At 41.4% G+C, this 11842-nt stretch overlaps 1 protein-coding gene across 2 annotated transcripts; it reads left to right on the plus strand.

Annotated features, from left to right (window-relative positions):
• The first annotated feature begins 993 nt into the window (after window positions 1–993).
• On the plus strand, window positions 994–11841 carry LOC113145053 (protein mono-ADP-ribosyltransferase PARP14-like). Of its 2 annotated transcripts, none has more exons than XM_026331384.2 (14): window positions 994–1259; window positions 1364–1479; window positions 1784–3313; window positions 3390–3641; window positions 4032–4256; window positions 4346–4400; window positions 4900–5046; window positions 7290–7352; window positions 7432–7608; window positions 7729–7911; window positions 8018–8644; window positions 8830–8966; window positions 10203–10383; window positions 10899–11841. In XM_026331384.2, exons 1-14 carry the CDS (start codon window positions 1091–1093, stop codon window positions 11183–11185), a joined length of 4149 nt encoding a protein of 1382 aa, XP_026187169.1. In that variant the 5' UTR covers window positions 994–1090; the 3' UTR covers window positions 11186–11841. The 2 variants fall into 2 exon arrangements, with proteins under 2 accessions (XP_026187169.1, XP_033181608.1); XM_033325717.1 differs by having other exon boundaries at window positions 1248–1259; window positions 2118–3313.
• Window position 11842: the final 1 nt, after the last annotated feature.

Genomic DNA, 11842 nt, shown 5'->3' on the forward strand with positions numbered 1-11842 from the left:
GCTGACTAAAATGTCTAAAATGCCCCAGGCAATATGGCGATGGATGAGACATGTTTGAGGAGCCTCAATGTGCATGTTACTCCATTTTGCTTCATGCAAATATTTTCTGGTTCACTTGTACAAGCCTGTGACCAAACGGGAGAGTGGGTGTCTTCATTTTTACTGCATGACAAGGTTATGTTGTTGTTTTTCATTATTAACTTATTATCTGTTTTTCTTTTACTCTTTATGAGCAGTGCCCCACCCTGCCTTCACTATGAGGCCATGTGCTTTCACTTGGCATATTTCCCAGCTGCATTGTTAACCCCTCAGAGGTGTGGGTTCCACCTCCGTGACATTTAGGAATGAACAACTACTCAGGTATACAATATAAGACAATGGGCCCCCAAGCAGAGACATGTTAAAGGCTCCCTCCACTCCTACGATGGAGTAACTTTTTGTGCCTTTTTCTGCATCTATTTGTAAAGTTGACTTAAGCGTTTGTGGTCACTTTGCATCTTTTTGGTCATTCTGTGCTTTTTTGTAGTCGTTTTGTTTGTTTTTGTAATATTTCTATTTCCCTATGAGCTGTGCTGAGCCTCATTTCACATCTCTTTGCAATCACTCTGCTTGTTTTAGTCTGAGTGCGCCATCTGGTGGGTTAGTGTGGTAACACTGCAAGAAATCATGTTACCCCAGAATATTATGTGTAGCGGTGCTTCATTGATTTGGATTCGTTAAGGTTTGTCTATGGTGTGAAATCACAATACGTAAAATGGATCAAATATCTAAATCTAATTCATGTGGGGGAAAAAAAATTACCTTTTGACATGTTTCAACATCATGTTATGGCATCTTCATTAAAGTTCATCATCAATATTATGACAATATCGCTGGTCACACTGCACAATAAAGCAAATAAAGAAAACTTGACGGGTTTCTATAACTGGGTGTGTCCATATGCAAACATATATTCGTGTCTAAGAGGCACAATAAGTGAAAGTGAAAGAAAAACACTGCAGAGAACCCAGTTCACTCAATTTGCCTGGCAGTTTGATGGCACACAGAGCCACTCTTATTTGATGTCAAGTTCACTACAGTTTGAGGCAGAATGGATGAATACCAATATCCACTTTTCTTTGACGCGACGGATCTGACAGACAGAGAGAAGGAGAAGATCCGGAGATACTTCCACAAAAGACGAGATTCTGGGGGAGGTGACTGTGGGATTGAAAAGGCTGAAGGCAACATTTATAAAATCTCTTTCAAGGAAAAGGAAGGTCAGGAATAACTTAAAATTAGCTAGAACATTAGTTCCAATGAAAAACAGACTTTGCAGTGTCAGTTTCAGTGTTTCAGCGTTTGGCTTTGTTTTTCTTTACAGACCAGGAACGAGTGCTACAGAGGAAGTTTCACACTGTCTCACTTCCTCGTGGAGAACTAAGTCTGACTGTGAGCCGGACCGGGTCACCACAGACCCAGGATGCACCACCGACACAGGTGATCTGATGACTTTTCTTTTAGAAAAACTCGGCTGATGAAAATAAATAAATAGATGAATAAATAAACCGGGCTGATGGTAAATACACGTCAGAGCCAAACAATGTGGCCAGACCAGTTTGAGGGGATTTATGAGAAGCCAGACGCTGATATTCAAAATGTGCATAACTCTGTTTACTCTTACAATACAAACGTTTAAAAATAATATAATAGCTTTTTAAAAAAAATTATACCAAATCAAGTTCTAATTAGATTCACACATGCTGTAAAGGAAAATATATCTAATTTTGCTTTTCCTCTTTAGACATTCACAAAAACAAACACAAAAGGCCTTGAGAAGATCTTCAATATAGACAATTATCTCCTGTTTTACCTGAGAGATAACCCTAAGGCATACAAAGTACTGCAGAAACAACTTTCTTCTATTGGCTGCACAGTGGAATTAGATTTCACGGAGGACGAGGCTGTGGTTAGGGGGGACATTGACAAGGGGCCTGGAGGAGCTTTTGGTGCTGCACAGAAATGGGAGTTACAGGTGGATCAGGTCTTCATCCATCTTACTGAGAGCTACCTCTGCCATTATGTGGTTGAACCAAAGCTAATCAAAATGTTACTGCATGACCCATCTTTTCTGACAGATGATATCAAAGTTTACACTGAGATCGGCCATTCTGTTGTTGTGGGAGAGACTGAGGCTGTGAAGAAGAAAATTGCAGTCCTGGAAAAGAGTATGCCAATTAGCAAGGAACTGCCAATTGTGGAGAAGAAGTTCAAGCTAGTGGAAGAAGAGTTCAATCGAGAAATACGGGCACAATACCAAGATGTTAAAATCCTTGTAAGAAACACCATGATCACTTTGGAGGGACCTGACAAGGACGTACAGTCAGTCACTACAAAACTTGATGACCTGATAAAAAATGTAAAGGAAAAGAGAGTGAAGATCAATTCAGATTTAATAGCCTTCATAAGATCCAGTGATGCCATCTCCAAGTTCCAGAATCGCTTCCAGCAGAGCCTCAGAAATCCAGTTGCCCTAGAGGTGGGATCAGACCTGGTCCTATCCAGTTTGTCTTCAGAAGCCCTGGATGAGGCTTTAGCAGCAGTACAGAGAGACCTGACTGTGGAAACTGTACAGCTCCAGGGTGCTGCAGCTGTACCTTCTGATCTAAACAAAGTGAAGGAAATCCTCAACAAAGCCAAAAACGAGGCAAACTGTCGAGAGATCAGAGTGGACGTCAGCTTCAACCCAGGATCCAGTGGCAGTACAGTGACCAATGTACAGTTTGTAGGGTACAGCGAAAATGTGAAGAAGCTGAAAGCTATCCTGCACGACTACGAGATGAATCATGTCAGGACAGAGGAAAACCTGAATCTCTCTCCTGAACTAGTTGACTGTTTCGATAAAGTCTTAGAGCTGACTAGGATGAAGGAGACCAGTGTGACATTACAGGCCTCACATTACCCACATCCTTGTGTGAGCATTTCTGGCCCTCGTTGTCTGGTCCAAAAGGTGAAGGCAGACTTGAGCACAAAACTGGCCAGTCTGATATCAGACAAAATAGTTCTGGATGGACCAGGGGTTCAGCAATACTTCCAGGGAGATGGTAAAGTGGGCAAGGAGCTGGTAGAGAGCTCATGTCACGTTATTGTCATGGACCAACAAAGTGTGCCATCCCCAAATGTGAGGGCTAAATTACAACGCCTCAGCTGCCTCCGCAGCTTCAGTAGCCTCAGAAGCATTACACGGTCATCTTCTATCAGCAACACTACTGGGACCACTGCTGTCAACAAAATCCACCTGGAGATCAAGCTTGGTGGTTTGGAGAATGAGCAGGTGAGACAATTTCTATTATGCTTCAAATAAACTAATAAGACTGAACTGCAACACTCATTTCACACTATTTCCACAGGTGAACGCGTTGGTGGCCCCAATGCTCAACACAAATCTGACTTCTACCAACATTGGAAAATTTCTGTTGAGTAAAGCAGGCACTTCACTGAAGACAAAGTTTGACTTGGAGGCAGCAAAGCGTGCTCTTACCCATGGTGCTCTTATCCCTGGTGATATTCTGCAGGTTAATGGGCCTCCATCTCTGGGCTGCTCAAAGCTCTTCTTCATTGAGTGTCTGCCCTGGGATGGAGTCAGAGGACAGAGTGTGCAGGTGAAGTAAAATACCTGAAGAATAAAAAAACACTGATTGAGAGTAAAGGATGAGTTCAAATTACTAAATTACAGAAAAAGTGGACTTCATAGCAGAAATTTTATGAAGTATTGTATTAAATGCCACAAATTAGCGCACATCTTTATCTTGCAGTTGAGAATACCAAGGATACTCAACCATTTTTGCAATGATGTTTCAGACAGAAAACATTGTTTTGATCAGTTAAAGTCACAAAAATCATTGTACTGCAATTTCATCTGAAAGTTGTAGAAGGAGGAAGCTTCAAGTGTGGCTCAACAATCTAACAGCTAATTTGACTTGACAATACTCTGAAATATGTGCAATGCAAGAGTGACTTTGAAAAACATAATAATATATTTTGTTTTCTAGTCTCTGGGTGAAGGACTCAGGGGGTGTTTGGACCTTTGTAAACAGCAGGGCCTGTGTTCAGTGGCATTTCCAGTTATTGGACCGGGACCTGTGTTAATGTACCCTCTGAGAGAAGCTGTTGATGTGCTGACTGAGAGCATTCGGCAGTTTGGATTATCCCGGTCCTCTGGGTCTCTCACCACCATCCATGTCGTCATTAAACCAGGGTATCCAGACTCTGAGGAGGTATCAGTTCTTTGACTACTGTTGTCACTGGTTTGAAAGATGCATGAATCTGTGATTTATTGATAAGTGTTTATTGTTTTTATTTACAGTGCTACCATGATGTCTACGGGAACCTCAGCTTAAATATGAGCCAAGGAGGCCAAGGTAAACTAGTCAACTTGTCAGCACATTTGGATTAACTAGTGATGAAAAATACAACCAGGAATTTTCTATTTAAATTTAGTTTTTAAATATTTATTAAATCATTATGAAAGTATCAAATAAACACATAAAACAAATCTGTAGAACTGCTTCTTTTCACCTCCACAATATTGCAATACTGGAGTTACTGTAATAACTCTCGGGATGTCCCAGTAACTCCATAAAAATCCTCCAGTTAGCCAGTTAATTGAATGTCACAAACCTTGTGCCTTCTCTCTCCCAGTCTGTACTGTCTCTCTGTACCTTCTGTAGATATGCCTGGTCCTGGAGCTGTATATTGCTGATTGCAGTTACTGGTCCCATTAACCTGCACAGTGTTTATTTGCTGTTCATTGTTGCTGTTGTTTTTTTTTTTCATCTCCCCAACCTTGAAATCATTGTATTGTGATTTGGTGCTATACAGAGAAAATAAACTCAATTGAATATGGTCTCTTCCCCTCAGTAATCTTCAGGTCCCTCACCAGTGACCTGGACAACATCACCCTGACAGTGGGACATGGGGTTAAACTACAGCTGATATTTGGTGACATCACCAACGAGATGACAGACGCCATTGTGAACACGACCAACTTTGTTCATTTTGACAAGGGTAAGACAAAACATGTTACAGCAGATCACGATTTGTGTCCAGGTTGATCTATAGCAACAACCACCAACCATGGACTACGATAAAATTAGACACATATATCCATGGCCATGCATTTTAATAACTTTGCTGATCCCAAAACTCTTCAGCGAGTACCATTATGTGCAGAAATCATTGTATTTGTCTTGAAAACGATAAAACAAATGCCATTTCCACACTGTAAGATATACTGTATTTACTTAACTTTGTTGTCAACCAGTTCCACAAAATTTGGTTGAATATATAGGAATAAAAATCAATGCAATTAAGAAAATATAATCTCATTATACTAATTAAATGTTGCGAAGAACTGGACAGCACCGGGACCTGACATGATCCACACCTACTGGCTAAAGAAGCTAACTGCCCTCCATGAGCACCTGGCAGCTCAAATGAACCAGCTACTAATGGATGGGACTCACCCAGAGTGGCTAACTGAAGGCAGGACAGTACTGATCCCGAAGGACCCTCAAAAGGGAGCAGTCCCATCCAACTACCGTCCAATAACCTGCCTCAGTTAAAACGCTGCTGCCCCAGGAGACCACTCCATAAAAAATGTCTCACACTACCACTTTGCCAAAAAAGGTCTTCAGGAATGTCCCCTGTACTTCCAAAGACCTCAGTCAGCCCAGCAAGTAGAGCCTGCTTTGGCCTTTCATGCAAAGGGCATTTGGGTTATTTGACCAGTCCAGTTTAATTTTGAGGTGAACACCCAGGTACCTATTAGAGTCCAGTTCTCAGTCTCAATTCCCTGGATGTTCACTGGTGTTGGCGAGTGGCATCTGTACCTGCAAACATCCACCACCAGCTCCTTGATCTTCCTTGCATCAAACTGGAGATGGTTCCGCAGGCACCAGTATACAAAGTCCTCAATCAGTCCTCTGTACTCCCCATTATGCTCGTCTGAAATGAGGCTAACGATCGCAGAGTCAGATAACTTTTGTAGGAAACAGTTCAGTGAGCTGTACATGAAGTCTGCAGTGTACAGGGTGAAGAGGAATGGTGCCAAGACTGTTCCCACTGTACTGCAGGCTACTATGTCAGACACAGTCCCATACCCTCACTTACTGTGGACATTTGGTGAGGTAAACCAAAATCCAGTCTAACAGATGTAAGTCCACCCCCATGTGCTCCAGCTTGTGCTCAAAAACCTCAGGTGTATGGTGTTGAAGGCACTGGAGAAAAAGAACCTCACAGTGCTCCTAGGCTTCTCCAAGTGAGAAAGAGCTCTGTGTGAGCAAACTGAAGTAGGTCCATAGACGAGGTCACCAGTGGATAGCTTGGCTTGCTAGTAGTGGGACTGTTGGACCGTGACTGTGAGCTCAGTTGTACAGAGGGGGGTGGGTGTAGCAGTACGCTGGGAGTATATTGAGATTGTTCACCCATATCTGGTCCCCTTGAGCCCCAAGAGCCGAACTTCATGAAGTGGGAGATAGTTTTGATACTTTCCTAGACTCAGCTAATGTTTTTCTGCTGCAGTTGTTGCTCAGTCTTCCTTCTGTAGCTCCAGTAACACGTTCTTTTTTATTGAATTGCTTTCCCCGTTTAATTACCCAGCATTTGTGGAACCGGTCCTGGTTTGACGGACCTCAGTCCTATTCATATACGTCAGTAGGTCTCTACTCACATTGTCTCCAGTAGGTGAGTAGGGGCCTACTGACGTATATAATTAGTACTGATGTACGCTGATAACGCCTATTCAATAGTAAGACAGCGGTCAAATCAGCTGAACTGGTGGACATGGTCCCTGGGCGCCGCAGCATTGGCTGCCCACTGCTCCGAGTGTGTGTGCACGGTGTGAGTGTGTGTTCACTGCTGTGTATGTGCACTTGGGTGGATTAAAGGCAGAGCACAAATTCCGAGTATGGGTCACCATACTTGGCCATATAAGTCACTTTCACTTTCATAACTAAATTAAGTAAACATTTCGTACAGTAAAAACAATTATAAATGGCCTACAACACTCATTTTTTGTTTCTTAGAGTAATTTTGTGTTTAATTATGTTAAAATACTAATAAATTGAAATAAGGTGAACATTAAAAAAAAATGCTTAACAGCTATATCATCAACTTAGCATTGCCATTGTTAGCATGCTCATTTAGTTATTTCACAGCAACTCTGTGTCAAACTACAGCCTCACAGAACTTCTTAGATACTGTGGACTCTTTGTTTATTTCATCATACAAATGTTATTGTTACTCTACAGATGGCGTGTGCAAAGACATCTTAATCATAGCTGGACCAGAGGTGGAGGCTGTCCTGAAAGCAGGTAAGAACAGATCAGATAGACATTTTTAGGCAATGCACACTAAACAGATATTAATGCATCTTGTCTTTTGTGTGTGCAGCAAAAGTGAAGAGAGGAGAAGTTTTTTTTTCCCAGCCTGGATTGTTCCCGTGTAAACAAATATTACACGTGAGTGGAAAAAAGGATGCAGGCAACATTGAACAACTAGTGTGTCGCATAATTGAACACTGTGAATCTTCTGGATACAAGTCCGTGGCCATTCCTGCCATCTGTGCTGGTAAATATTGCATGAGACAATCCACTGATCTGATATCAGTGGATTATCTTGTCATCTTTTTAGTCTGTATCAGATTAATTGAGTTTTAATTGTACCAGTAAAAACTAACTGTTTGCGCAGGACTTGGTGGGATGGACCCTGGTGTCGTGGCTAGCGCCATCCTCCGAGGGGTCAGAACTGCCACATCGTCCACTCCCCTCTACTGTCTCACTGACATCCACCTCGTCCTGATTAAGATCAATGTGTTCTTGGCATTTAAAGAGGAGGCAATGCAAGTGTTCACCACTCCTGCAGTCAACAGAGGTGGTTTTCACCTTCTTCTGAATATAAATTTGTATTTTTTTTTATCATAATGCTCTTATTTTACTGTCAGTGTTCACTGATTGTTCTTGTTTGACCCACCTTGCAGTATCACTACCTCATTTGCCTCCTGTACAACAGCAACAGCCACCATCTTCTTTGAAAGTAGACCTAAGCATGCTGCAGACCAGCTCTGCAAGTCAGCAGTCTGTCTTCAAGATCCTGGGTCTTGACAGAAATTCTGTAAATGATGCCAAAGCAAAGCTGAAGGACCTGTATATGGGTCAGTGCTCCACACTAACATTCACAAAGGAGCAGATGGAGGCCATCAGTGAAGATGACATGAAGAACCTGCAGCAGCTGGTGGAGACTTCGGGTCTAAATATGCAGAGGGACCAGTCTGTCCAGGGTGGCTTAACAGTGAGTGGGTTTAAAGACGGGGTCAACAAAGTGATGCAGTTGATTAATGCCTCTCTGCATGAATTCCTCCGAAGAGAAGTGAGAGACAGGGAGGAGGACAACTTGTACACCTGTGTGGCTTGGTGCATCATGGGAACTAATGGCACCTGGGAGAGACTCCCCAAAACAGCCAATTACAAGATAGAAAATGATGATGTCACAGGAGGGATAGTGGACGCACACGGTGTCATGTGGGAAGTTGATCAACAAAGAATGGAGGCCACAAGACGAGGAGTTGGACAGAAGGCGACACTGAAAAAACTTGTGCATCTGCCAGGTGAGAGGATGGTTCCTTTGGCTAAAAGCAACTTATACTCCAGTGTGTCTTATAGTCCACAATATATGGTATATATCTTACCAGTATGTCCCATCTTCTTTGAGATTTTGTAGACTTTCCTAACTTGATCAAACTATAATATAATATCTGAGATTTTACGGTTCATCTTCTCCTACATTATTTAGACTTCACTCTTCCTTTGTACTGGGACAACATGGCTGCTGATGAAACTATGAAAGTGGTTGCTCTGCAGGCTTCCTCTGCAGAGTACAGGACAGTGAAGGAGGCCTTCAAACGAACTGTCACCAAGACTGTATTAAAGGTTGGTGAGCACCATATCTGAATGTGTTGCACATGAATGGTCCAAGGTTATCTCCCATTTTCTTTGTTCACCATATGTCTCATATTTAGGGCTCGAGCACCGGAGGTGTGAAACCCTATTGTTTGTGTAAGGATTAGTATTATTTGTCTCACGGACAGAGGGGCCATTATTAAAATGGTTCCCATGGGCAAAAGCTCACAAAATTCATTGCACACATCTGTTACCACACTGAGCAGTCAGACAAAGTCTAAACCATGGGTGTGGCCCAGGGATATATATTCCAAGTCATAGGGATATATATTCCAAGTCATAGGGATATATATTCCAAGTCATAGGGATATATATTCCAAGTCAGACTTGGTCAGAACATCTTCAAAACAAGAGGTTCTTTGGGGTATGTAGCACACCGAAGGCAATATTAATATCAAATGACCCTTTTAAGCTGACAGGAGCACCTGAGATCTCATTTAGATATCCATTTTTAAATGTCTGTATGCAATAATTCTTTTTGTGAAGGAGTTACACTTTCATATCATGCATTGAACATATTCCAGAGCGCTGTTTCCTATCGCAAATGAGTTTATACAAATATCTTAATAATGCGCGCCACTATATCACTATAGTGCAGACCGTGGCTTTGGTATAGATCTGATCTTCCAGTTACAGTATTTTGTACATTCCATATCTGTCATCACATTATAAGAAAAAAATGTGTAAAAAAAAAACCAAAATGATTTTTGTGGTTTACTGCACTTTTTAGCAGTTTATGTAGTTAGTAAGTAGTTGTAGTCGTAGTATGTAGTTAGTACAAATCCTTAAAATTGGGGGTATAAGGGTCTATAGCATCTATAGCATATTGAAATGCTCCAAAAAGTGGCACTACAGCATGTAAAAATGTAAACATGCTCTATGATAGGTCATAAAGGGTTAAGTATGTTTTTACAATCCAAGACATAAAAACCCAGGAGCCATGTGCGACTTACCCTTAAGGAATTTATTATTCTAAAACTGATAACCCAGGAACTAGTGACCTATACATGGCTCTGCAGCAAACAACAGGAGGTGACTGCATTGTCAGACCCCTGTCACATGAAAATAATTGTTCAGGAATGGTTTGAATATGGAACATGACAAAAAGTTTAAGGTGTTGACTTTCAGACATTTTCAAAGGACATTTTTTTTATCATTACTCTATATAAATAATACGAATACACTTTATTTGATCTTTCTTACTAGATCGAGCGTCTGCAGAACGTTCACCTGCGTCGCGCCTATGAAGCACAGAAGAAGCATATTGCTGATAAGAACACAGCTCAGGGTGGAGCAGGTGAAACCATCCTGTACCACGGAATGACTGAAGACAACTGCAAGTCCATCATGAAAACTGGCTTCAACAGGAGCTTTGCTGGGCAAAATGGTAATTCAGGATCAAACACAATTGTTGATCGTTCGTCTTTGCTGCCATTCTTCTAGAGAAGTTGTTAATCAATCAGTGTACAGTCAATCACAAAAGCAACCAATAGCATTTACTGACAGAAATGTCTATGAGCCCACACTCATATCATCAAAACCATAAATTATCTTGCTTAAGTCACTGTTGTCCTTGAGTTTCAATTTACTTTGTATTATTTGAATATTTGTCTACAAACATAAGACTCCACAAAGAATGAGAAATGATTGTCGACTCTTCAGCATTGGCGGCAATCAGTTGTGGTCACTGACCTTCGGGGAACTTGTACTGAATTTCACATTTCTGCTTGCAAGTGGGATATTTACACTTGTGAACTGTTAAAAAATGCAGGTCTATATTTTTCACCCTGTGTTTTTGCACCATAGAAAACACTCATATGAATAGTTTTAACAACAATTATACAGATATTTTTGCAAAGTGTTATCACCAATTACTAATTCCCTGTTTTCTCTTATTATTAGCAACCACATACGGTCGTGGAACCTACTTTGCCGTAGACGCCTCATATTCTGCCCATCCCACCTACTCCAAGCCAGCTGCAGATGGTTCTCAGTTAATGTTTGTAGCCAGAGTCCTGACTGGTATTTACACGGTGGGTCGCAGTGACATGAGGGTGCCTCCTCCTCGCAACAACCAGCAACCTGACGACCGCTATGACAGCCTGGTGGATAACATAAACAACCCCAGAATGTATGTTGTGTTCCATGACAGCCAAGCATACCCAGACTATCTCATTACCTTCAAGTGACCAAATTATGTATCCATATATTTTCCCATATATTTTCCCAGGAAATTAATATTCATAGGAAAAATAAATATGAAAACCTTTAGTATTTATTGGCACCGAATAATTTCAACTGCTTGGGTGCATGCAGGGTAATTCCTAAAAATTACTTGTCATTTTGTAGTTTTTATTGATGCACTATTTTTTCACTTTGGGACAGAGGATGATTTATTTTTAGTGATGAAGTGACTTATTTTGGAACCCTCAAATCATTGTCATATCGCCATGAAGCTTTGGACTTTGTTTCTACTGAATTTAGGATTGGAAGATGGCGCCCAATTTTCACTGCTGCTGAACAATCTTGCACACTCAATAGGCAACATATTGTCAGAAAAATATGCTGTCATAATATTTTATTTAGGAAAACTTTGCATTTGGTGTTGGGGAAAAATGGGGAAAAACTAATTATATAGGACAGGGGTGGGCAACCCATGTTGAAAGATACCATCTCAGATGAGGGCGGGAGTGGGGAAGGACAAAGTGATTTGGTATCTTTCAGCTTCTGATTGGCTGAACACACCTGATCCAGGTAATCAGCAGTGGGCAGGACAGGGACAGTTGGAAAACAAGCAGGACAGTGGACCTGGAGGAACATGGGTTGTCCACTGCTGACGTAGATAT

Source organism: Mastacembelus armatus, chromosome 18, assembly GCF_900324485.2.
Source record: "Mastacembelus armatus chromosome 18, fMasArm1.2, whole genome shotgun sequence".
Taxonomy (NCBI): Eukaryota; Metazoa; Chordata; class Actinopteri; order Synbranchiformes; family Mastacembelidae; genus Mastacembelus; species Mastacembelus armatus.

Coding starts and splice junctions, on each gene's coding strand:
- LOC113145053 (XM_026331384.2), top strand. CDS start 1,091: ATGGATGAATACCAATATCCACTTTTCTTTGACGCGACGGATCTGACA. Junction 4,401..4,899: donor TATGAGCCAAGGAGGCCAAG/GTAAACTAGTCA, acceptor TCTTCCCCTCAG/TAATCTTCAGGTCCCTCACC. Junction 7,912..8,017: donor CACTCCTGCAGTCAACAGAG/GTGGTTTTCACC, acceptor CCCACCTTGCAG/TATCACTACCTCATTTGCCT.